Below are 27,209 nucleotides of genomic sequence, written 5' to 3'. Positions count from 1 at the left end.
AATCATTCCATCATACTCAGCTCAGACTACGCAAATAATGACAATTTTACAAGTACTGCTAATAATTTCACATATATGAAGTAAATAATTTGGCCTTGAGTTCCTTATAATTGAACTTTAATGTTTACCCTATATTTATTTCTCTTGGATATTATATGTCAAATTTTTCCTTAAGTTCTGGGTTTATTTTTTCCACAAAAACTTTAAAGTCTTTCAGTTCAGTAAATGCCCATTTTTAAAAAAATTAAAGATTATACTTAACTTTTCTGTTACCCTTGGTCATAACCCCAGTTCTTTTGATCTGTGAAATATAGTATTCCAAGACCTATGGTCCTTCAATGTAACTGCTAGATTTTATGTAATCCTCATTGTAGCTCCATGATATTTAAGTTTTTTTCTTGTTGCTTCCAATATTTTCTCCTTAACTTGGGAGCTTTGAAATTTGGGTGTGACAACATAGCATTTCCACTCTTTCTGTTATTGTTTGCTTGCATTTTTGTTTTCCTTCTTGGATTTTTTCTTTCTTTCTAGATCTGATTTTTCTTGTGCAGCAAGATAACTGTGAAGTCCAGGTTAGTCCCCTGAAGGCCTCAGAATCAGCCAGAGTCAGGATAAGTAAAAGTCCTTGATCTTTAGGAGGAGAAATGAAAGGGGTTAACAAGACTGCCACAAGTTCTTCACAACCTCCCTTCTCTTAGTCCACCTCCAAAGTGACTGACTTGTCTCACTCCACCCCCTAATCCCTCCTTACAATTCTCTTAACCCCAAGCATTGAGCTAGCATTAACTGTGAGAAGAGAAATTCCAAACATGCCAGAGTTATTGTCCAGTACGTAATTCGCCTTAAGTGCTTGGTTGTCTGATACAAGTGCACCTATTCAGAGTTTCAGCCTTTTACATAACTGTATAAATATGTATACATATATTGTATTTAACATATACTTTAACATATTTAACATGTATTGGACTACCTGCCCCCCAGAGGAGGTGGTTCGGGGAGGAGGGGAAAAGTTGGAACAGAAGGTTTTCCAAGAGTCAAAAAATTACCCATGCATATGTTTTGTAAATAAAAAGCTATAATAAAAAAAAAAAAGAAATTTGGGTGTGAGATTTTTAATGCCTTTGTGCCCAAATTATGCAAAACACTTAAAAAAGCAAATGGAAATGTTTTGAATGCTATCAAATTCACTTACCTTGGCAGTATACTTTCCAGGGATGTATGCATTGATAATGAGGTTGAAACACACATTGCCAGAGCTAGCTCAACATCTGGGAGGGTCCCAAGGAAAGTGGGAGAGGAGAGGTCAAATCAAAGGTCTACAGAGCTATTGTACTGACCTCATTGTTGTATGTCTGTGAAACCTGGACAAGATACCAACTCCATGCTAAGAAACTGAATCACTTCAATTTAAATTTTCTTAGGAAGATTCTGAATATTATCAGGCAGAATAAGAGCAGACACTGAGGTTCTTTCTTAAACTAAACAATCATCCATTCAAACTCTGCTGCTGAGAATGCAATTCTCTTGGGCTGACCACATTGTTTAAATACTAAATGTTAAACTTGCCAAAAAGACTCTTGAATTCACACAGGGCAAGCGCTTATCAGGTAGTCAGAAAAACTCTCAAAATCTCTAAGAACTTTAGAATTGACTATGACATGGAAGACACTGGCCAGGATTGGCCAGCATGGCTTGCCCTCATCAGAGAAGGTGATGTGCTCACAGCAATGCAGAATTTAATTAGCTCAGAAGAAACCCAAGGTGCACTTAGAGAAGCCATCTCAAATTTTCATATTTGTGTTTCAGCATTCCAAGCTCTTATTGGTCTGATCAGCCATAGTTGGACTCACTAACTTAACTCTAACTTAGTGATATCATTTTGGTCATATAATAGTAACTTTTATGTAACAATTTTAAGATTGCAAATTGCTATATATATAAATGCACATTTACATTTACAAAGTACATAAATGTATTTTATATTTGTAAAGCACTTTCATTTGCTCACTTTGTGGTTGTCCCTGTGAAAGAAGTGCTATTCCTGTTTTTTTATGTGAAGAAACAAGAGGCTGAAAGAAATTAAGTGACTTGTTAAAGTCACATGCCTCTTAAGTGTCTGAAACTAGATTTCAATTTAGATGTTCCTGATTCCAAGTCCAACACCTGTTAGCTGAACCACCTACATATCTGTTTGTTGTCAGATATCCTGGAGAAACGGGGTAGTTTTGTCAAACTTCCTCCCCTCCCCTCTTTACTTCTTTGTTACAAGATAAGCAATACTAATTAAGAAATGAGGACAGGAAAATGAAAAATTATAAAACAGAAGATCAGCAAAATTAAGATTTTTTTTTAAAGAAGCTTATGCTTTTCATTAATACAAAATTTTATTACCAGTTTAAATGTTTTTCCCATGTGTGCCATCACAAAGCATTTTAACTAAAGCTCTTGCATTTAATGTTTTGAGATGGTTTTGTACATTATACAGAAACATTAAAATTCTGTTTATTCTCTTGCCATGTGCTTCTGTAAATGCTTAGTTTTAATGTGCTGAAAATTAGAACTGTGATGCTTTCATATTTCTGCATTTTCTCCATAACCTGTTTGTTTATTTATTAACTAGGAGTTTCCACCAAGTTCTAAGAAACATAGTTTGAAGAATCAAGGACAGTTCCTTGTTAATGTTTTTGGCGATTGGGGTAGAAGAGGATTTTAACTTTTTTATCTGTTAAAGTTTGGTCAGTTATTTTGCTATTAGGTCTTTAAGCTCAAAGTGTAAGCTACAATCTTCATATTTTAAAATAATGTTATCAAGAAAAATTGTAATGTGGCAAGTTATTTGTTTTTCTTGTCAATTTGGATCATACAACTCAGTAAGTTAAAGTAAATTTGATCCTGCAGTGAGCATACTTTTGGATTTGGAGTCAGAGGACATGAATTCAAATTCTGACTCTACCATTTGTAGATGTGATCTTGGGCAGATCACCTCTGGGACTCTGTTTCTTGACTTGTAAACTAAGAATATTGAACTGGATTAGGAGGTTTTAACCAGGAGTTCCTGAATTTATGTGTAATATTTTGATAACTATATTTAAAAGTAACTAAACCAGTTACATTGTATGCATTTTATTTTTTTAAAATTATTCTCAGGAGTTCATAGGGCTTTACCATAATACCAAAGTGGTCCATGATGCAAAAAACAGGTTAGGAACACTGGTGCTAGAGAAATACAAACAGATTAGCAGAATGAAAAAAAAACAAAAAACAAAAGACTGAGCCAGCAAATGTGGAAAACCAAGATAATCCACAAAATTAAAAAGCTAGACCTGGGATTCCTCATCTTTTTTGTATCACAGATCCTCCCTTTGGCAATCTTGGAAAACTCATGCACCCCTTCTCAGAATGTTTTCAAATAAATGCTAAAATTTCAGGCAGAAGAAGATAAGTTTTAAAAGAGGTATTTTTTTCCCCATACTTGAAAAACACCTAGCCCATTCAATTGTTCACTTTGGCATCTCTCAACCTGAAACAACTATTGCCTTTATTTTTGGAGCAGGAAAACAGAAGGTTCTATTAGTTCATTGATCAATAAATAAGCATTAAGAACTTACTGTATATTATATATACACCTCTATAGCTATGGATAGATGTATTTTTAATCAAACAACAGGAATTACAGAAAATAAAGTGAATAGTTTTGATTATATAAAGCAAAGGCTTCCACACAAAATCAATTAACCTTCAATAGGAAGTCTTCAAAAGTAATTCTCGTATCAAATTTCTCTAAGGGTTGGTATATAAGACATTTAAATGATTAACATACAAACACACATACATAATTGCTTTCCAATATTTAAATGATATGAATAGTTTAGTATTGTAAACTATATGAAAGAATTGTAAACTATATGAAAAAATGTCCACATTACAAATAAGAGAAATGAAAGCCAAAACAAGCCTGAAGAGGTTTCACTTCATACATAGCAAATTGACAAAAGTGAGAAAAATTAATGTTGGAGGGATTATGGGAAGATGGAAACACTAATGCATTGTTGGTAGACTTATAAATCAGTACAATAATTTTGGGAAGCAATAAAGTGAATGTTCATACTCTTTGACCCAGAGAGAACATTACTAGCTTTATAATCCAAGGGGGTATTTAATAAGAAAGTCTCTATACATATCAAATTCTTTATAGCAACAATTTTTGTTATAGTAAAGAATTGGAAACAAAGTTGAAGCCCAACAATTGTAGAATGGCTAAACAAATTATGGCACATGAAATAGACTACTACTAATGGCTGTAAGAAGTGGATGAATGTGATGAATACAGAGAAGCATAGAAAGATCTATATCAACTGATGCAGAATGAATGGAACCGAAAAAACAACATACAGAGTAACCACAGTATATTGGAAAAGGGAAGAAGAGTTAGATTGGACAGAAAGGGACAAACTGCTAATGGAATTTGCCATTTGCCAGGGGAAAGGAGATAATCTATGAGATTGGGGATGTCTTTGGCTTGCAGGCTAGGCTTCCTGGGGGACTCTAAAAAGTTAGCTGTGAGAATTGGGGGTCAGGAAGCATGGTGGGGTTGAAATGCTACGTGAAGAAATAAGAGGACCTTATAAGGTTAGACTTGTCAGGTGACTAACTTCCCCTCTCCCCCGCAAAGTGCAGCTGCTTTTTAACATACTGCAGCTCTTTGGAGCTCCCCTCCCCCTTGCTATTTGAAACATTGCTTATGTTGTTTAATGGAACAGCCTACATTTACATGGTGTTAATAACAATGTTTTTTCAAGTCTATAGCTGCTCTAAGAAGTTTGTTGGAACCATAAGTTTTCTGAAAGCGATTTTTCTACTAAGGTGTCCCATCTGTCTTCAGCAAATTATTTCATGTTTATCTAAGTACATAATGTTCTCTTTGTTTAAGGACTATAACAAAAACCTAGAGCAGAATTTTAACCTGATTTGATAAATTGAACATTTTTTAAAAGAATGAATTAATTCTGATAAAAGTTCTTTTATGTGAAATTAGGATTTCTGTATTTTGTATGTTTTGATAGTTGTACCCATTATTTAAGGGGACATTAATAGTTTTTGCCTTTCTCCCTTTGAACATGTTTCTGTTATGGTCATTGTGCAGTTTAGAATTTTTCTATTATTGGTCATTTTAAAAGCAAAATGATATGTGTAATGTTGAACTTAAAACCAACTACTTAGATATGAAAAATAAGCTGTGAACTTTCTAGGATGAATCTTTTACCATGATCCTTGAGAGCTAGAATCATCTGAAGCTTTAATGAGAATTGCTATTGGAAATAAAATCTCTTGGGATTGTAGCTGCTATTTGGAATTTTAAATTTAAGTATAACTGTCTGATTATCAAGCCAGTAATCCACCATCTGAAAGGAATATGCCACAAGCTACTAAAAAGAAATTGTTTTAAGTGGAAGTTAGTAACTGGGAATGAATTAGGAGGATGAGCTTGCCCTCTGCTGTAGGTAGGATCCTTCTGACTCAAATTTCTAGTGGTGAACTTTTTGGATAAGAACCCACCTGAATATTCCTGAGTCCAGCTTAAGGTGGGATTGTTAAAAATTAGGACAGTTACCTGAAGTAAAATTGAGTTAAGGATGTTTTATCCTGTATATGCTCTCAAGTCAAGACCTGAGGGACCAGTTTGGGTACTGTTTAAATCATGTCCCTGATTTTTCCTCTTATAGCAAAATTCTGTAATCAAAGCAAGTGGCCAATGGAAGATATAAGGCACAATATACAAGTATATAGATATTGATTCGCGAAGCCCTGGAGGATTCTTAAGTTGCTACTATAAAATCTTTAAACTCTTTTTTTTTTAATAACTTTTTATTGACAGAACATATACATGGGTAATTTTTTTTTTTTTACATTATCCCTTGCATTCACTTCTGTTCCAACTTTTCCCTTTCCTCCCTCCACCGCCCCCCCCCCCCCCTTCCCTAGATGGCAGGCAGTCTTATACATGTGCAGAACCATACAGTTCTCTTATTGCACAAGAATTGGATTCAGAAGGTAAAAATAACCTGGGAAAAACAACAAAAATGCAAGTAGTCCACATTCATTTCCCAGTGTCCCTTCTCTGGGTATAGCTGATTCTGTCCATCATTGATCAATTGGAACTGAATTAGATCTTTTCTTTGTCGAGGATATCCATTTCCATCAGAACCTATCCTCATATAGTATTGAAGTATAATGATCTCCTGATTCTGCTCATTTCACTCAGCATCCATTCATGTAAGTCTCTCCAAGCCTCTCTGTATTCATCCTGCTGGTCATTTCTTACGGAACAATAATATTCCATAACATTCATATATCACAATTTACCCAACTATTTTCCAATTGATGGGCATCCATTCATTTTCCAGTTTCTGGCCACTACAAAAAGGGCTGCCACAAACATTTTGGCACATACAGGTCCCTTTCCCTTCTTTAATATCTCTTTTGGATATAAGCCCAGTAGTAACACTGCTGGGTCAAAGGGTATGCACAGTTTGATAACTTTTTAGGCATTAATTCCAGATTGCTCTCCAGAATGGTTGGATTTGTTCACAACTCCACCAACAATGAAAACTCTTTTGCTTCCTGGGGCTAGAGTTTGTCTGAAGGCCTACTTTGCCTAAGTATTTGGGACCACTTCCACTTTCCCTTTTCACTAGGAAAGCAAGCAGACAATCTTAGCAGGCCCTGATCAGGCTAAGTTTTTTTTTTGTTGTTGTTGTTGTTTTTAAGGACTCTGAAAGCTAAAACTATTATCTGCCTAGAGCCTTTTTACACTATGTTAGTCACCTGCAGGACTAGGTCCTAGGGGTCTCTGGAACCCTATCCTAGACCACTTGCTTACTTTGCAAAGATCTATACTGACTTCAAATGCATTTTTCATGTTTTGCATGATGATGGAGGCTATATGGAAAAGGGTATTTTTGACAGCCAATTCCCCATTAAGTATGTGGGTTAAACAATTACTGCAAACTGTCCATGGACCTAGAGAGGTCTCTGTTGTTCCATTCACTTCAGGTAGAGGGAAGTAGGCTTACAGATCAGCTGCCCATGTTGCTGTTTGCCTCTGATCATGGCAACTTTAATTCCCCAATTTCTGACTCCTGCATTCCCTCATATAGTTCCCAGGAAAGTAAATTCTTAAAGGACTGTTAAAAGGGCCTGCACATGTGCCCCGTGCAGGGGCTTCAAACTGCTCTGTTTGTAGTACACCTGTACTAGTTGGGTAAAAGCCTTTCCTGGTAAGACTCTAGGGTTTTTGCTGGAAAAGATCATACTCACTGAAGGACATAGTGTTCAACCCATTGTACCCACTTCTTTGAGGAAACAAAAGCAAGAATTTTGGGGAAAACATTTTTTGATATTTATCCTAGGAAAGCTGTTTGGATGAGAGGCATTCATGGTAGCCTCACCTTCTCCCCACAACCCAAGTCTTCCTCTGGGAGGGGTTACTATCCCTAGTAAGCTCCATATTAACTACTTTATTCTTTTTTGCTCATATTTAGTCCTTGTATTTTAAATATGCTTATGAGAGTTGCTTCTTTCAAGACATGAAATTCCAGCCATTTAGTTAACCTGAAATCATTGACACTCCACACCAAATGCTGCTGCTGCTGCTTACAAGTCACTTGTCTTCCCTCTTCAGTCTGGACCCCACTGGGCAGGGCCAACTCTACGCTCCTTGTTAGCCTGAAGCCTCTCCAGAAGATGAGAACTTTGTCCCTTTGTCCCAAATGAGTATGGGTCTGGACTGCTTGATGTGGAAATGATGTGACAGTGGCCCTGAGGGCCTCCTGACTCCAGTGCTGTAGTTCTATGGATAACTGGCTGCCAGATGCCAGTCTGTTGATTGTAATAACAGGGTTTCCAAGACAGATGGTGGGAGTGGGTGGAAGTGGAGTCTCTCCTACTCATTGTTTTAAGCAACAATATCCTGTCACCTGCTTGCTTATGCATTTAATCATCAGAGTAGTTCAAGATTTAGCTAAAGCTTCCTCTGATGTGCGGGTGTTGGTTCTAAATAGTAGAGGACAGATTACAGTTAGTACTGAAGAGAGGGACCAGCCTGAAGGCCCAGATCACAGAGATAACCTAGTGGAAAAAAATATATCAGGACTGAATGGGACTGATCAAGTGAAGTTTTCTCAGTTTATGAGACTAGGCCTAAGTCACATGATCCCTATTCCCAGAGACAGAAGATCAGGCCTTTAACCCTGTGTTGCAGAAAGTCACATGAAGTTAGTGAAGTGACATGACCCACAGGAAGCAGACAACATTGGTGACCATTGGGCAAGGATGGTTACTTTCTTTTCATCTATCCAATGAAAAAGCTTGGGTCTTTTGCTATTTAAATCCCAACAAACTTCATAATCACATGATGGAAGCTGGGATGGCTCCCAGGTGTGCTTGCCTGGGACTCTCCCTGTGGGACTAAATAAATGCTTTCTCTTTGTACCTTAAGATGTGTCTAATTAATTTGGGAAGGGGGGGGGGGCGGTCCTAGCAACCACGCTTCACAAGAGTTTTAGTCTTCAAAGTGAAATCTTTAGGCATTTCTGGCTTCCAGCTACAAGAAAGAAGATAGAAGAGGCCAACCTCACTTTAGACTGCTGAAGGAAAAGTTTCTGGGAAGATATGAGTAGCACACTGCCAGTCTCCATCCCATACCTAATTTCCAGCTTGTTTACATAAGTGACTCAGGGGATTACCCCTTGGATAAGATCTAGGATACTCATTTTTTTTTTTTTTTAATTAAAGCTTTTTATTTTCAAAACATATGCATGGACAATTTTTCAACATTGACTCTTGCAGAATCTTGTGTTTCAAATTTTGCTCAACCTCTTCCCTAGATGACAACTAATCCAATATATGTTAAAAATGTTAATCCTATATATGTATATGTATATATATGCCTATATATGTATATGTATATATATGAAAGAAAATGCAAACAAAAAGAATGAAAATGCTATGTTGTGATAGGATACTCAATTCTTGATTGAGTGAAGGTATCTTGCTTCCAAAAAAAAAGAAAAAGAAAAAGCTTCACTCTATTATTCTCCTTTGATTTCAATTTTGCTATGATATGGATAAATGGGATTCTTTGTAATTCACTATGTATTTTAACTGTGGAACAGGTATTTGGTGGTAAGGGTGTTAAAGTCTTGGATATAGAACTTGGAAGGGTTCCCCTTCTTCCCAGAAATGTCAAAGCTATCAGAAGTTAAATCACATTCCCTAGATGAACAATATTTAAGGGAGCATATAGACAATACTTATACTAATAATACTACTCTATGGAGAGAAGTAGTCTTCAGCTTCCAAGAATGAGTCCCCACTGGCGATGGGAGTGGGAGAAGGAGGAAGTTAGAGATGTCTTTTCTGACTCCCTCCCAGCTACAGAAAATGGCAGGATTCATAAGGTCTCAATACATGTGGGGTCCTTTCTCATACTAACAAACATGCACAGTCAAAATAAATGTTCACAAAAATTGCCCTAAAGACACTGTAAAGAAGCACACCGAGGACATAACTTTAGAGCATATTTGTATCTTAAGTGGCAACAGGAGAAAGAGTAACCAGCAAATGGGGGGAGGGGGGGGAATCAATTTCAGAAAAGCTAGAGAAATGTCAAGAAAGAGGGTGAGTAGCAACAAAAGTTCAGAGATGTGGGTTAACAATGGGCAACTGGATATGGCAATTAGGAAATCACAACTTATGAAGAAAGCAGTTTTATTAAAAATAATAGTGAAAGTCTGATTAGAGCAGCTTCTGACCTAAAGGAATTCAGTTATCAAGTGATATGGTCAAGGGGAGAATAGTATTCTGGTGTGATTTAAGTTTTAGTGAGGTCATGTGAGGTCGAAAATTATGACAATTCTAAATCTGTTAGTTATTCACTTTAATGTCCTTTAAGATTTGACTCCTTTGACTTTTGTCTATTACATAAGAGAAAATAATAGCCTTATTATAGAATATCCCAAATAACTGCTACTTTGTCAAGTTTTATATTGGCTCATTTTAAATTTAATTAATATTGACTTTGTTAAATCATTTTTGTTTAAGAAATAAATGCACCAGCTCTTTTTGTAGTGGCTAGAAACTGGAAATTGAATGGATGTCCATCAATTGGAAAATGGCTGAATAAATTGTGGTATATGAATGTTATGGAGTATTACTGTTCTGTAAGAAATGACCAGCAGGATGATTTCAGAGAAGCTTGGAGAGACATATATTGATGCTGAGTGAAATGAGCAGAACTAGGAGATTATATACTTCAACAATACTATATGATGATCAATTCTGTAACATGTGACTCTCTTAAACAATGATATGATTCAAACCAGTTCCACTTGTTCAATAATGAAGAGAGTCAGATACACCCAGAGAGAGAACTAGGGGAAATGAGTGTGGACCACAACATAGCATTTCTACTCTTTGTTATTGTTTGCTTGCATTTTTGTTTTCCTTCTCAGGTTTTTTTAAACTTTTTAACTTTTTAAACTTAAACTTAAAACTTTTTAAAACATAACTTTTTAAAAACTTTCTAGATCCGATTTTTCTTGTGCAAGATAACTGTATAAATATGTATACATATATTGTATTTAACATATGCTTTAACATATTTAATATGTATTGGACTGCTTGCCACATAGGAGAGGGAGTGGGGGGAAGGAGGGGAAAACAAAAGGTTTTGCAAGGGTCGGTGTTGAAAACTTACCCATGCATGTTTTGTAAATAAAAAGCTATAATAAAATAAATATCCAAAAAAGATATAAATGCACTACAAGATACTTTCATAAAGTTAATTCAAGCTAAAACAGAACATATCTCTCATTGACTTGTCCGAAATATGAGCAAAAAAAAAAAAAACTCAAAACTGGCGCCAAACACTGCTTACTTTTACTGCAGTTAACTGTTTTTGTTAAAACTGTTTGCTCCCTATTTGTCTGTAATTTTGGCATAAACAAGACAATCCTTCCCCAATATAATCGAGTGCTAAGTACGGATAATAGTCCTAGAGTCCTAATAAACAACTCATCCAAACAATTCCAAACAAGCCAATACACATTAAATATGCGCTTACTATGTCGCCCCTGGAGCTATGCTAAGCAAAAGTACCCTTCCCACACCTTAGTCCACGTTAAAAACTAGCCCATCTTTACATATTTCCCCTTAACGCCTGCCTTCTTTTTCCTGAGCTCCATCTCAGACGGGGCAGAAAACTCCACGAGGTGCAGGACTCCTGGGCCGGCCCAAGCTCCACGGAAGCGGGGAGGCTGTAGCCTACTCGGGCCTCTAGTGTGGGACCAGCACCTCACCTCCACCCGTCGCAGGTTGGAGCAGGGCGGGTACCAGCAGGATTCGGAAAGCGGGTCAGCGGCCGTAGACGACCCCGAACTTGGCTCCGTTATGGTCCCGGGATCCACGATCATTCCCACGGGAGATAGCCCTGGGCTCTGCCTCCGTGCTGCCACTGCCGCGCACCTGTCCGCTCCGAAGAGCAGCCGATCCAGGTGGCTGGCGGATGGGAGGGGCAAGCTCCTTCGGCTCTCCGCCCACCCCGTAGATGTACATGTCCCAGCCCTGGCCCAGCTTCCCGGTGGGATGTGTCCACTCTTTCCCCCAAACCACCGCCCCCTTTCCCGTTAGCCGGGCGCTCCCAGCGGACGGCTCCAGGGGTCTTTGCGCCCGCTCCTCGCCCCGCCCCCTCCATTTCCTCTGGAGACTGTCGGAAGATCAGCAGTTGATAGCACCGTAACGGCCCCCGCGGGCCCCACTAACGGACCCGGCTGGGGTAAGTGGTAGGGAAGGCTTCGGGATGTCGTAAAAGTGTCGTGAAAGCGCCCGCCCCTGGCCACTCTCGAGGCCACCTGGACAGAGGCGGGGACCGCTGGATGTTCGAAGACGAACATGCAGGTGTCCGCGTCCTGGTTTGCGGCCTTGCCTTGGGGTTAGTGGGGCGTGAGGGCGACTGAGAACTCGCCTTCATGGAGAGACGACTCTTCTGCCCTCACTCCGGCTGCTGCATCTCCTCAGGCCGCTGAGGCGACTTCCGCGCTCTTTCCCAGCCCGGCCGCCGTGGCCGCCGCCCCCTCCGAAGCCATGCTGCCAGCTTGGCTAAGCCGGAGCTCCCGGGGGGTGCTCCACGGCGCCGGCCGCAGTCTCTCGCTCAGCCCCCGATCCCGCAGCCCCGTGTCTCTGGAGCGGGGAGCCGCGCTGGGGGCAGGGGCGAAGTTCGATCAGGAGCGCGCCGAGGAGCGGCTAGCGGCTGCCAGACCGTGGTCTAGGGCGGGAGGCCTCGAGGAGCTTGGGAGGCGACCCCGGCCCACCTTGAGCCCGGGCTCCGCCGCCTCCTGCAGCTGCTGGGGCCTCCTGCCCACCCACTGGGGGCTGCTCCCGCAGGTGCCGGGCAGCCCCCGTCCCAGGACTGGCGTCACGGCTGGCCTGCGGTTAGCAGGGTCCGGCCGAAGAGGACACAGCTCCGCCGGGGGGAGGGGGGCCCCGGAACAAACGCCAGATGCTCCCGGAGCGAAAGAAGTCTTGAACTCGCCGTGGAAACGGCGTCCCTCCAGCCTGGTAGGTAAGGCGGAGAGCTTCTCCGCGTCATCTGAGCCCCTCCCTCAAATGGGGGGGGGGGCTAAGTGCCTCACAGCCTCACACCTTCTCACCTGACTGGGATCTAGCTGTGGGGCTCCCTGGCGCCGGGAGCGAGGACTACAGGGACGAGCACCTCACCATCCCAATGAAAGTCTGTTTCTGTCGCTGAACTGGTTAACGTTCTGCCCTGGCGTGAGCCGTACGTGCCATATGTCCGAGGTGACAGGCGTGCATCCTCCAAGTTTGGTCGTTGAGAGTGGCAAAGTTAGCCACTACCGGCACGTGCAGCGGCCCTTACGCCCAGAGATTTCTATGGAGAACTTTTCTGGAACTACCAGAACTAAAAAGTGGTTTTAGTCTTTCTCATTAAATGGAATATATTAAAGTAAACTCTTTTTAAGGAATCAAAGGAACTAAATTTTTAGGGAGGAAACAAAACGGGCTGACTTAATTTTTTTAAGCATATGACCATTTTCAGATATATCTTTAAAAAGACTGCTTTCAGTTCTAATTAAAACTATATCTTTGATTTTTTTTAAAAAATAAAAATGAAATTATTTTATTTGTCGAGTTTGGAAATATTTTCCAACTTTTTTTTCATTTGTTACCGGTGTCTGTTAAATGTTGACCAAACATTAAGTCAGCTTGATTTTGAGTGTGGGAGGACTTGTTGTCATGATAGCAAGTCTCATCTCCAATTGTTACATGTTCAATTGTTATGTCTTCAATGGCCTCTATTAGGCCATCTCATCAGATGTGCAGCATGAGTTGAGGTATCCACATCAAGGCAGAAGTATAAACTGCCTTAATAGCTAAAGCATGTTGACATTTGAATGCTGTATGGTTTGAGGTTGCCATCTCCTGGCAGAAGTTCCTTCATAAACTTCAGTTGTTTCTCGAGCATGACACAGGTTGAGTGTCATCTGGTTGGGTAATCTGAGATTAGCTTCTTTAACTTTTTGAGAGTTTTACAAATTTAGCTTCAATGGTTGTGAATTAATTCGATAAAATATTCTCTCTGACCTGAATTATATGGCAAAAACTAATTCATCTCATCATTAATGTGGTATCTGGTCTACCTTCTTGCATCATAATTATCAAATTAATTTACGTGGATATACAAAACTGTTCATCCTTGTTTATTTTATCCCATTGATTTCTCCAAGAGTAATTCTTGGTGCTTTTATTCTCTTGTAAGGCTTGGGTTTCTTTTTTTGCTTTTTATTTTCTTACCCTCAGCTATTAAGTAATTTATCACATTTTTCTTCGTTGTTTCTTTGGATACGTTTAACTTGCTTTATATCCGACTGTCTCTGGAAATGCATGTCTTTATTCTTTGGACTGTGGCAGTGGAAAAGAGAGAATGACCTTTTAACTTGAATTTGGACATATTCCTACTAGGTTTCAGTTAAATTATGTAAGGGGGCCCATTCAGCAAAATCCATTCCACAGTTCTTTATTGTATGTCTACCGTGTGCCAAGTGTATTATGTTAGGCACTGTAGGGTGAGTATTGGGGGAAGAAAAGGGGAAGACAGAGAACACAATGATGTGACCAAATGTCTCTAGATTTGTTTTCCATTTGAATTACTGAATGACAGTTTTGTCAATTATGAATTTCATTGTAGAGTGCTTTTCAGACATTGTGTTTAAAAAAAAAAAGTTTAAAAACATTACCAGGTTCTGATAGAAAAATGTAGTACCTTCATGTTTCTTAGTATTGTTAACATTTGATTTTTTAAAATGTGTATCACAAGTTTTTATGAAGCACTAAATAATAAGGTCATCAGCTACACCCAGAGAAAGAACTCTGGGTGATGACTAAAAACCATTACATTGAACTCCCAATCCCTATATTTATGCCCACCTGCATTTTTTATTTCCTTCACAAGCTAATTGTACAATATTTCAGAGTCTGATTCTTTTTGTACAGCAAAATAACGGTTTGGTCATGTATACTTATTGTGTATCTAATTTATATTTTAATATATTTAACATCTACTGGTCATCCTGCCATCTGGGGGAGGGGGTGGGGGGGTAAGAGGTGAAAAATTGGAACAAGAGGTTTGGCAATTGTTAATGCTGTAAAGTTACCCATACATACAACCTGTAAATAAAAGGCTATTAAATAAATAAAAAAATTAAAAAAAATAATAAGGTCATAATGAGTGGATGGATGGATGAAAAGAAAATCCCATTTAGGGAGTTAGGAAATCACATTATTGGAGGAATATTTCTTAAGTTCCATCATTCACAGCTGAACCTTTTAAAAATAGAAATGCTATCACTAGGAAAATTTCTTGCCAAAAGAATGAAAGATTCTTGAAGGCACTACAGCTCAGCTAAATGTCACCATATTGCATAAATATCTGCTAAGTGAAGATATTTGGTGGAAGAAATTAGTAGAGAGGCTTTGAATTTTGGGGATGGGGTGCTGTTTAGTTTCCAGATATGTTTTATAAATTATTTAAAATTATTCTGGATTTTGTATTTTCCTTTCAGCAGAGCATCTAGGTAGAAATATTCTTTAGACCAGCCTTCAAGGCTGTATATATTTGTAGTTTTATTTTACATCCTTTCATATATCTTGTCTAAACTGGACTAATGATTGTTCCACAAACAAAAACTATGCATTTTTGCCTGTGTCTTTTGCTTATACTATATCTGGTAGATGAAATGGCCTCCTTTTCTCCACTTTTTGAAATCCATCCTTCAGCAAAATGCAAACAAACCTCCTGCAGAAACTATCTCTGAAAGCAAAACTTAACTTTTTAAAAAGTAATTTGTGTGTATCTTTTTCTCTTTCTGCCTCTCTTCTCTAGTTGACCCATATCTATTTAGGAGGCTGCTTGTAGAAGCAGCCAGATGTTGCTGTCTTTTTAACACAGTCTAACTCAATACCTAGAAGTTCAGTAAATTTTGTTAGAAACAGAACTAAATTAAGAGTGTTTTTGCTCAAGTAGCACATAGTTTGTGTGATCCTGATAATTGAAGATTCTGCCACATTATTGTTTTTTGATAAACCGCTCCCTTAATCTTTTTAGGATGTAATGGTACTGTTTTGAAGTTACAAACAATTAAAGTGTGTGTGTGTTAATTTTTAACTTCCTTATTTTTTTTGTTCCAGTATGAAAACCCATGGACAATTCCAAATTTATTGTCAATGACAAGAATTGCCTTGGCACCTGTTTTGGGTTATTTGATTATTGAAGAAGATTTTAATGTTGCACTAGGAGTTTTTGCTTTGGCTGGATTAACTGATTTGGTAAGTTGTAATGTATATCTATAAAAATTATAAAATGATACTGAACATTGTAGTCATTTATTAAAAGGGCCAGTGGATGTTGCAGTTGAATAATAGGAAAGTCTATACAATTTGAAGATAGTACTGGAGATAATCTCATATATATCTATTCTTAGGTAATAACAATTTTCAAGTAATCCTTTATTTTTCACCATTATTTCAATAATATGGTACTGTACATTTATACAGCTCTTGTGCATTTTTTCATGTCCACGCTAATTTTACTCTTACAAAATGTTATGCATATTTTACAAATGAAGAAATTGAGACAGAAATTAAGTAAGTTGCCTAAGATTATATAGCTAGTTAATAACAGCTGGACTTAGAACTTGTCTTTTGATGCTTAGAGACTATATACTATTGTACTTAATTGGACAGACTGGTATGATTTGGAGAGGAGGGGAATTGTTTTTGTTTTTTTTTAATTAAGTTCTCTTGGATTAGTTTGTCTTTCTACTTACCTTATATAACATTGTAATCACTATGATTAAACTAAATCTTTTCTTATAGTTTATAAGTATATTTAAGTACTCTTTTTTTTCCCCTAGTGGATGGCCCATTATTCATAGATATCTACAATGTATAACTTTTCACTTAAGGTACTGATAGTAGTCTACTGTTAACTTTGCAAACAGTTCACTATTTAACATGTTCAATAAGAATATAAAACATTAAAAGACCCCCAATATAAAGATTAAAAGTTTAGTCTTTTAATTTTTTTTAGTAATTACATATAGTAATATGTGTTCAAAACACATATTAAGATACCTTTTTTCTTTTTTTTAACAACAAAAATATGTTTATATGAATAAATATACATTCATAAACATAAATGTAATACTAACAGTCAATACAAATTAAACATCAAAAAAATCCCTTCCATTAAAAAAAAAGTTCTTTGGTATATATAGTCTGTCATTTTTAAGATACTTTAAAGGCATTTCAAGACACTTTACCATATTAGATACTTAAATTTTTTTTTAATAACTTTTTATTGACAGAATCCATGCCAGGGTAATTTTTTACAACATTATCCCTTCCACTCACTTCTGTTCTGATTTTTCCCCTCCCTTCCTCTACCTCCTCCCCCAGATGGCAAGCAGTCCTATACATGGTAAATAGGTTACAGTATATCCTAAATACAATATATGTGTGCAGAACTGAACAGTTCTCTTGTTGCACAGGGAAAATTGGATTTGGAAGGTATAAATAACCTGGGAAGAAAAACAAAAATGCAAGCAGTTTACATTCATTTCCCAGTGTTCTTTCTTTGGGTGTAGCTGCTTCTGTCCATTCTTGATCAATTGAAACTGAGTTAGATCTCTTTGTCGAAGAAATCCACTTCCATCAGAATACATCCTCATACAGTATCATTGTTGAGGTATATAGTGATCTCCTGGTTCTGCTCATTTCACTTAGCATCAGTTCATGTAAGTCTCTCCAAGCCTCTCTGTATTCATCCTGCTGGTCGTTTCTTACAGAACAATAATATTCCATAACATTCATATACCACAATTTACTCAGCCATTCTCCAATTGATGGGCATCCATTCATTTAACAGCTTCTAGTCACTACAAACAGGGCTGCCACAAACATTTTGGCACATACAGGCCAGGTCCCTTTCCCTTCTTTAATATCTCTTTGGGGTATAAGCCCAGTAGAAACACTGCTGAATCAAAGGGTATGCACAGTTTGATAACTTTTTGAGCATAGTTCCATATTGCTCTCCAGAATGGCTGGATGTGTTTACAATTCCACCAATAATGATACCTTTTTTTCTTTATGTAAATCTATACAATCAAATTTATGCTTCACAAATTTACTTTGCCTAACTTCTTTTGCAATAGTAAACAAGGAAATAATATTATCAAAGTTTTCAATCATAACATATTTATCTTGCACATTTTTATGTAACATGCTAAACAGAGATTTGTCCATCTGTAAACATTATTGAGCAATCTACAATATGCCAGGCAGTATTCTGCGCCCTGAGAGGGTATAAAGAAGGAAAAGATGGCCCCTGCCCTCAGGGAGCTCATAATCTTAAGGAAGGGTGGGAAAAACAACAATATATAAAAAGAAGGAAGGACTAGAATTAAGAGGGGTTATATAGGAAAGCTTCCTATATAAGATAGGATTTTAATTGGAATTTAGAGGAAGGCAGAGATGCCAGTAAGTGGAGATGGAGATGAAGATCGAGCAGCAAGTAAGCATTACAGGTAAGGGGGACAATAAGAGAAAGTGCTCTGATGGTGTCTGGTTTGAGGGAGGCTAATGTCACTGGATCAAAGAATACTTTTTAATGCCTGTCCAGTTATTATCAATAACCTCTATCTTTGTATGAACATGACCCTCAAGAAATCAAGAAGGTCTCATATAAAGATAGAAGTTGTTGATACCATAGAATATGGGAATAACCAGGTAGGCACTAAAAATGGTATGTAATTAAATCAACATATTACTAGTATTAACGAGCCTGGGTGCACAACTAGAATATTGAGATAGTAGAAAAATGATGAAAATTCTAAGTACATAGGTGAGTAGTTTTCAGAAGTGAATGTATAACAATAAATTAGAAACTTTGGGGGGGGGAGGTGTATAACATCAAATTTTGATACTTCATTTTATATGTTTTGTAAATAACATTTATATATTTTTGTTAGCAATTCTCAGGAATATTGCTTTATTTTGAAGTGATCTCATATAGCATTTACAATAATGATGACATTTGTTTAAAAAACAAAACCTCTTCTATTTTCAGTTGGATGGATTTATTGCCAGAAACTGGGCCAACCAGAAATCAGCATTGGGAAGTGCTCTTGATCCACTTGCTGATAAAATACTCATCAGTGTCCTGTATATTAGCTTGACATGTGCAGATCTCATTCCAGGTAAGAGCTCAAAAATAATATCCAGTATTGTAATTTTGTAAGAAATTTACCACAAAGAATTTAAAAAACAAAAACTCTTCTATTTTCACTTCAGTATTCAGGGTTTAAAGAGTTCATTGACAGGAAACACCCTCTACCAAAGTATATCAGCAATTGACCTGCAATTTATTGTCTTAATAAAAGTTGCCTGGGCCACAGAGATTAAAAAAATTTGCCCCAAATCATATAAAAACAGTATGCATCAGAAGCCTGATTAGAAAGCAAATTTATGTATTTTAGAAGTTAATTAAAAATAATTTGTAACTCAGAAAGTAGGAACTATTTGCAAAAAATTTATATATATATATATATATATGTTTTGAGCATTCAACCTCTTAAAGAAATAAAAATTGGTTTAAGGCTTAGGTTTTAAGGAAGAACAAATATGGTTCTATAACCTAACTATATATCTTTTTTGTTGATGAAAAATTTAAATTGGGAAAACTTGATTTCTTGAGGGTCATGTTCATACAAAGATAGAGGCTATTGATAATAACTGGACAGGCATTAAAAAGTATTCTTTGATTTATGCAAATCAAAATTTTTTGATCAACTGGCCTATTAGAATTTATCACAATCCTATTATGACAGAAAGAACATTTTATATCTGATAAGAGTCTTTGAATCAGATTTACTTCAGCTGGGAGATCAATCTTCTAAGATACATAAAGGAAGTATTTTCATAAATAGAGGAATATTGTACCTCATTTCTGTTGACATCTTAGATTGAAGTTACTTACTGAAACACATTAAGTGCTGCCAGTGGCCTTGTGTTGTAGTGTGGATAATGGAAAGGGTATTGTCAAAGTGAAGAAGGGAACAAGTGATGCATTTTGGTTTGGAAATCCAGGTAGTAAGGAGAAGGTGGCTTCACTGCCAAGAATAAAGTGAAGAACCTTGGAATGAACAAAAAAAAGGTCTCTAAATATCTCAACAACATCCATATACAATATTTGAATTTATTTTGTCTCTTCACTAATAGATACCCTTGTAAAGTGCCTGCATGTGCCACTGTGCTAGAATCTGAAGATAAAGAAAAATTGACCCAAGCAAATTACTTAAGAAAAATTGACAAAAGCAAGTTACTTAACCCCTCCGAATTTCCCTTATACTTTAAAAAGGGGCTAATACTTTGATCAGTCTTTCTTAAAGGCTAGAGTGCTTTGGAAACTATAGAACACCTAGTTAAATTTAAGTATGGTATTGGGAGGAGGAGGAGGAGGAGGAAAGGCCATTTGTGCAGCATTGAATCTCTTTAAATATAGCCTTCTTCACAGTTCTGAAAGGCTCAGTTATATTTCCTAACTCAGGAAATCAATTAATGGTAAAAGTGGAGGATAGTATTTCTTAGAAACAAACTTCTGGACTGCACGAAGTAATGATTGTAGACCTGAGAAGTAAAGGGGAAGACATTAAAAAAAAATTTAATAGTAGTCTGGAGTTTTTTAGTCCTGCACATATGTCACTAGTCTTTCAGGGCATCATGGTATATTACCACACAATATGACAATTGAGTTTCACAATGAAGCCCTAAGGTCATCAAGAAAAGGTTATGGATCTGTATTATTTATGAAGATGGAGAAATGGCTAATCCATATTATAAAGTTTGCCATATGTGATAATTAGAATTTAAATGTTTTGATATTCAATAAAGTAAATTATTTAATTGAAAATTTATATAGAATACTTTCCCTGACAGTAGTGAGTAATTGGGGTGTTATAGATGTATTTGTTAATGTTGTTAACTGGACAGAACTAGCCTTTAACTTGTGAACGTCCGGAGCTGAACAAAGCAATAGTGTCAGAAATTTAGTGTCAGAAATCAAACAGTTAAACGGCTTGCAAGCAAGGAGTCAGTTTAGACACATGTGCTGGGGCCTTTCCTCTAGTGGGCAGACCCAAGGTAGGTCTCAGTACTTATGTCAATGGGCCACACAATGAGTTTGTGGCTTTGACAGTGGAGGGCAACTCATGAGCAACCATGAGACAATTTTGATTCATAGCAGGGTTTCATGAACAGGCCATAGGTATTTATCCGACTTTGAGCTCAGAGAATGCCTGGTGCTAATGCCTAAAGCAATGCAATAATTATGTAACTTTTTTTCAGAAGGTGAGTGCACAGGATTTTTTTATGCCAAACTCGGGGCACAGCTTGCTTGCTAGACCTTAGCTCTGGAAAATGGGGTATCTCCTGGTATCTTGACAAATATATATGTTAAGATGATTTCATTTTCACTTTTCAGTTTCACTCACTTACATGATTATTTCAAGAGATATAGTGTTGATTGCTGCCGTTTTTTACATCAGATATAGGACTCTTCCATCACCAGTAAGTAAAAAAATGTACTTTATTTTAAAGGGAGATTACAGAGTTGTTTTTCTTCTATAGGTTTTAAGTAAAGAGCTGTAGTTTGGCAGTGTTATTCTAACATAATATTGAGGTCTATTTATTAAAATATCTTTTGAGTGATGGTTTTTCATCCCTTAATCAATTAGTTCAAATAAATAGTGGTTTTTGTTTTTTTTAAGCATGCATCATCTTGCTTCATAAAAGAGATTAAAGTAATTGCTTAATAACATGGAGATACACTAAATTTAAAAGGCACAGGAACTTATATTTTATGTTTGAATTTCTTTTCATCTATTTAATTGAATATCACAGAATTATTAAAAGTTGTCTTTTTAAGAAGCATTTGCCCATATCACCAGCTGAATATAAAGAATTTTTTAAAATATCATTGACTATATTATTTTTAATTCTCCAGACTAAAAGTAATGTATTCTAGTAAGAAATAACGTACAGTGTTAGGTGTTTTGTTATATATTCAGTATGACTTATTTAATTAAATGAGTGTATTAATCTCTTGATTGCATAAAATAGGACCCTGGTATATAATTATGCTATTGCATATATTACTGTTTACATTTTATTCTATAAAATTTGGTCATAAGAAGTATCTAAAATGTATAACTTTTAAAATGTTTTTGTTTCAGAGCTAAAAAAGGACATTTTGTTCATTTCCTATGTATTGTTTGCTAACATTTACAAAATGATTTATGTTTTAAACTGATATAAATTCCTTTAGAATTTACATTTTTGCTTTTCAAGAACAAACTAAATATCCAAACTTTTATTATCACTTTCACAGCGAACACTGGCTAGATATTTCAATCCTTGCTATGCCACTGCCAGGTTAAAACCAACATTCATCAGTAAGGTAAGGCCAATATAAACTTTATTCTATATACTCTTTATTCTATATACTTTGTCTCCTTTGTTATTCTGTTGTTCAAGTCCAATGATAAAGATACACCAATTTTTTTTTTTTTTTTATAATCAGAGAAAGAAACAAAAGTCTTTCATTGTAACTATATTACTTGTAAATCATTGAATCTGCTGGAACTACAGGTGAAACATAGCGGCTGCTTCTTTTAATGAATTAGCTAGCAAGTGATATGTTTAGAAGAAAGCAACGTCACCCACATACATCTCACCCTCTTTCCTTCTGAAGTTTCTAACTCTTTATCAGTCTTGTTAGTTTTATTAGGAAATTAGGAAATTTAGTGGATTCTTCAAGATGATTCATGTTTCAATTGAGGATGGTAAAGAGTAGAAGGGAAATTGCTACTCGAACAAAAATCATTTCTGCTGTCTTCCTGCAGTGTAAATATCATATATATTCTACTTTTATCTTTTACTATCTCATGGTAAATGAAAAGGAACATGCATAATTTCATAGCACATTATCAAAACACTATAACTATATACTCAATCTGCTCTGCTGGATGCCTAGCTGGATGTCATTTAACAGTAACCTCTCTACTAAGTAGTAAGAATTTGTTTTTGTACATAAAGATTATATTTCCACAAGGATATGTATGTGCTAGGAACCGCTTTTCTAATAATAATTATTTGTTTTGATCCATCATTGTACTGTTGTACCATCTCCAGCCGGTTAGATTAGAGTCTGGCCTTGGAACAAGTAACTGGTCTATAGAAGGATGATAACCATATCCTTGTTCTTACAAATAACAATTTAGCTAATCTGCTCTAATGGGATTTTAATTTTATATTGTTTTGACTTCTAAGTAGTTTCTATTGAGTAACAATTGGAAAGGCGTAACACTAAATGGCAGATGATTCAGGGAGTTATAAGGACAAATGTTTCAATGTCTATTGTAGTTAGGCCTGCATACAGTATTAATAATAAAAATAAAATAGTTCATAGTATTTGTTATTTATGTATTTTGTGATCACAGTAACCTTGTAAACTGAGGGCAGGAACCTTGGATTTTCTAAATTTGATTTCTCCTTACTCAACCTTTTACTTTCATCACTTAGCACAGTACCCTGCAGTATGTGGATGTTTAATACGGTTTTGCCTCTTATTAGCAAAAAAAAAAAAAAAAATCTTTGTTTTTTTATCTTTTTGGGAAAGTTGTAACATAACATACATAATATGTTACAGGTCTCTTAATGGTCTTTTTTCCTTGTCTACACCTCAGCTTCTTAAACTGTGGTTTGCAACCCTATATGGAGTTTCATAATTGAATGTGAAGGTTGTGAAATTATGATTTATTATCAGTAAATTTTACCTATTTAATAAATATGTCTATTTTATATACCCAAGGCATTGTAAGAATTTCTCAAGCCAGAAAAGGAGTCATGAGTAGAAAGTTTTTAAGAAGTCTTGGTCTATTCTTCTTCCCTGTTTTCTTTTCTTCATCATTATCTCTTCTCTATACTCCAGTCAGAAAGTCATTATGTTCTTTCTTCCCTTTTCTTAGTCCCCTTTTCAAGCCCATATATTAAGGACATTCTCCCAAGTCTAGAAAATTTGCTTCAATGAGGCTAAGCAATGAGATGAATGTTTTAAGTTTATTGGTCCAGGGGATTGGATGGTATAAAAGATCATTGAGTTCAGAAGCCCTAAGTACTAGTTTTAATTCTGCAACTAACTTGATGTGTTATTTTATATAAATTATTTCATTTCTATATTACCCCCACTTAAACAGTGGGGATGATAATGGTAGCCCATAATGGTAGAAGCTATTTTACTTTTGGTTTTGTATCCACAGTACCTAGCATAACACATGACATATAATAGGTTGCTCAATAAATGCTTGCTCATAGGGTTGCACACAAATTGAGGTTATGTGAAATAAGTTTGAAAAATTATTAAAGCAAATACAAATGAAAGATGTTGGATTATTGCTAAACCTATTGGTATTATATTCTATTGGTATAGTATTCTCACAAAAAGAGTAATCTTGCAAATAGTCATTCATTTGTAAACCCTCAAAATTAAATAGCTAAAATTTCTTTAAAAGAAAAGTTGTATGCATATGTTATCCTTTATGTATATATATAACATCAGACATTTGGAGAGGATGCTCTATTTTAAAACAGCCAGTTTCATTGTCAACTTGTCCTTATTATGCTATGTAATTGAGAATAAGAATAATTGACTTTGATTTATTTTTTCCCTAAACATTTATTTTTCTGTAGGTGAATACAGCAGTTCAATTGATTTTAGTGGCAGCTTCTTTGGCAGCTCCAGTTTTCAATTATGTTGACAGCATTTATCTTCAGATACTTTGGTAAGGTAAAATTTTAATTTCTCACTCTTGAGAATTTAATGTAGATATGCCTTGGCAGTTTTATTTGTAGTGCTACTTTATCAGCAGTTTCAACAGTACTGATAATAATATGTAGCATTGAAAATGTGCCCAACTTATAAGTATAAAGTATGCTAGCAGATTGTGATATTTATGCATACTTAACAGTTGTTTGAAATTTTTTTTAACAGTTTGTTTCAATAGTTGTCACTTCCCTGCAAATAATCTCTAGTAGTAATTTCCATGAAAAATAAGTTAACCCAAACTGTTTGTACATTGACTGATTGTACATGCCTGTTTTGTTTATTGCAATTGAAGAGAAAGTAAAGATTTGTGCTTGAACTTTGATGATTTGAAACCAGCATTATATATATTTAATCTGAATATTATTTCCTTTTAATGTTTTCTTCTTTGGCATTGTTATTCAGTCACTGCATGTGTTACTCTTTTGGTTTTCCTTATTCTACATCATTCTAACAAATGTGAAGTTAGCATTGGGGACAATTAAATGGTGCAATGGATAGGATGCTGGGCCTGTAATCAGGAAGACTTGAGTTCAAATCCAGTCTTCAGACAGTATTTACTGCTCTGTGACCTTGTGCAAATCATGTAACCCTGTTTGCCTTAATTTTGTCATTTATAAAATGAATTGAAGATGGAAATGTCAAACTCTTCCACTATCTTTGCCAAGAAAACTCCAAAAAGTAGTCAACAAAGTTTTAGGGATAACTGAAGGTGACTAAGCAACAAGTTATTATTAATGACTTACATAGAATGCTCATTCATGCATTGTGTCTTTCAAATGTTTGATTGTATTTGATACATACAAGACAAATCATTTTTTAAAAAAATGCTTAAAAGATCATTTGACTTAATTATCTTTTGAAAATTATGCCTACTAGACTTTAGTTAAGAAGCTTTGTGTAACTTGGCAAATCCTAACATTTCATTATATCATGACTCATATAAACAAAAAAGGAAGTTTAATGTAAGGCAATTATATTTTTTATAATTGTTATAACTTGTATTTCTTTTTTCTTCCTACTTCCCCTCCTACAACAAAAGGTATTTTACAGCTTTCACCACAACTGCATCAGCCTACAGTTATTATCATTACGGCCGGAAAACAGTCCAGGTGATAAAAGACAAATAAATATCATGCACAACATTATTAGCTGGAAAGCAGTAAGATATCTACATCAGAACCAGCTGGTAATCTGCAGGAATCTCCCTTTTTTTGTTAGTTTGGAAAAGACTTTAACAAAACATAAACCATGTCAGTGTCATCCCAATTGAAGTCAAGTGCATTGAAATTAAGCTTAAATCATGTACTGTACATATGTGGAATTTTCCAATGTATTTTTAAATAAAAATATAATTTGGGATTTTTTAATCTTAGATTTCTTAAAGTAATTTACAATTCACTAATTATTGTTAGTCAATTTTGATTTTTTTTTATTAAAGCAATGTTTCCTGAAAATATATCCAGGTTCCTTTGTATATGAAGTAGAATTTTCATTGTTAAGAAAACATTATATGGTACCAAGTTAGTGGAAGGGAAGGGAATTAGATTCAATGTGAACTTACATATTTAAGTTTTATTATTCAAATCTGGCCTGTAGCAGTTGATATGGATATGTCATTTGTTAGTTTAGATTGGTAATATATATGACAAGCTAAGTTATAAAGAGGATTTAAAATGCAGTGTTTTGAAAATAAAGTCAAACACATACCAGAATACTAAGATTCATGTTGTTTTAAGTCTTCCAAATCTTTGATGCCCAATAATTTATTATTTATGTCAGGATAATGAATAATAATAGTATTATAGCTTAACATAGAGGATACATCTATTACTGTTTGCTACTTAAGGATCAATGATTACTTTATGACTTTGCACTATGTTCGTAAAATAGACAAGTTTTCACAATATTAGAACTTGTATTCATGTGATATATAAATAATTTAAAGATGTGTATTTTTCAAAGTTTTTTTAAACTTAAGGAAATCTTGTTTTCATGAAAATAATAAAAGAATAAAATAGCAGAAAATATTATTTCATCATATGCCTACTAATTTCCTGGATTCTGAATTAACAACAAACTAGTAAACTTTTTATTTCAAATAAAGTTTTTCAAGGTATGTGAATCACTGGTGAATTAAAACAAGTATTCCTAAATATGAACTGGAAAAATAGAGCTCAGCAAAGTAGAGTGTTACAGTGCATCAGGAGGATTTGGGCTTGAAAATACATCTTTAAGTATTCATGAGCAAGTCATTCAGTCTCTTCCTCAGTTTTTCTCATCTGTAAAATTAGTATAGTGATAACACCAAAATAACATAGAATTTGAAATACACTACTAATTTTAAAGCACTATATAAATGCTGTTATTGTTGTTATAGAAAATGATACACTAAGACATTGTTTCGGCAATAAAATCTTTGTAGATATCCCCTACTTTTCCTTCCCTATCTTGGGTTAAATGGTAAATAATGCAAAATGTTGAACTTTGCACCATTTTTTTAAGGTTCTTAGGATAGAGGTAAATTTTACTATTAACCTTCTCTAAAGTTCCTCCTTCCTTTTAAAAACAAACAACACACACAAATCTAGATCCTCCAAAGAAAAGGAACAGAAAACTAGTTGGACTTTTGACAATAGAATTATATAGATTTCTCATCATTTTAGCTCATAGAGTATTGGGTTTTTCTAAATATTGA

At 35.6% G+C, this 27,209-nt stretch overlaps 1 protein-coding gene and 1 long non-coding RNA gene across 5 annotated transcripts; one reads left to right on the top strand and one right to left on the bottom strand.

The window, feature by feature from the left end:
* Positions 1-256: 256 nt before the first annotated feature.
* LOC116421472 lies at positions 257-13,145 on the bottom strand. Its single transcript, XR_004231838.1, has 2 exons — positions 12,708-13,145; positions 257-630 (listed from the first exon to the last, which is right to left on the bottom strand). It is a non-coding gene; the product is annotated as an uncharacterized LOC116421472 (long non-coding RNA).
* CRLS1 (cardiolipin synthase 1) lies at positions 11,874-25,873 on the top strand. Of its 4 annotated transcripts, none has more exons than XM_023494888.2 (7): positions 11,874-12,615; positions 15,763-15,900; positions 18,701-18,830; positions 21,113-21,198; positions 22,019-22,087; positions 24,379-24,470; positions 25,554-25,873. In XM_023494888.2, the coding sequence occupies exons 1-7, from the start codon at positions 12,142-12,144 to the stop codon at positions 25,639-25,641; spliced, it is 1,077 nt and encodes a 358-aa protein (XP_023350656.1). In that variant the 5' UTR covers positions 11,874-12,141; the 3' UTR covers positions 25,642-25,873. The 4 variants fall into 4 exon arrangements, with proteins under 4 accessions (XP_023350656.1, XP_031806987.1, XP_031806986.1 ...); XM_031951127.1 differs by lacking the exon at positions 11,874-12,615 and adding an exon at positions 12,706-12,787; XM_031951126.1 differs by lacking the exon at positions 11,874-12,615 and adding an exon at positions 12,832-12,855.
* The last annotated feature ends 1,336 nt before the right edge of the window (positions 25,874-27,209 follow it).

Source organism: Sarcophilus harrisii, chromosome 2, assembly GCF_902635505.1.
Source record: "Sarcophilus harrisii chromosome 2, mSarHar1.11, whole genome shotgun sequence".
Taxonomy (NCBI): domain Eukaryota; kingdom Metazoa; phylum Chordata; class Mammalia; order Dasyuromorphia; family Dasyuridae; genus Sarcophilus; species Sarcophilus harrisii.
This window is presented reverse-complemented; position numbering and strand designations above follow the sequence as displayed.

Bases quoted from the DNA above. Each gene is read 5' to 3' on its own strand.
- CRLS1 (XM_023494888.2), top strand. From the start codon at position 12,142: ATGCTGCCAGCTTGGCTAAGCCGGAGCTCCCGGGGGGTGCTCCACGGC. The intron at 18,831-21,112 runs GTAAGAGCTCAA...TTCACTTTTCAG, and splicing joins ATGTGCAGATCTCATTCCAG to TTTCACTCACTTACATGATT. The intron at 22,088-24,378 runs GTAAGGCCAATA...ATTTTTCTGTAG, and splicing joins AACCAACATTCATCAGTAAG to GTGAATACAGCAGTTCAATT.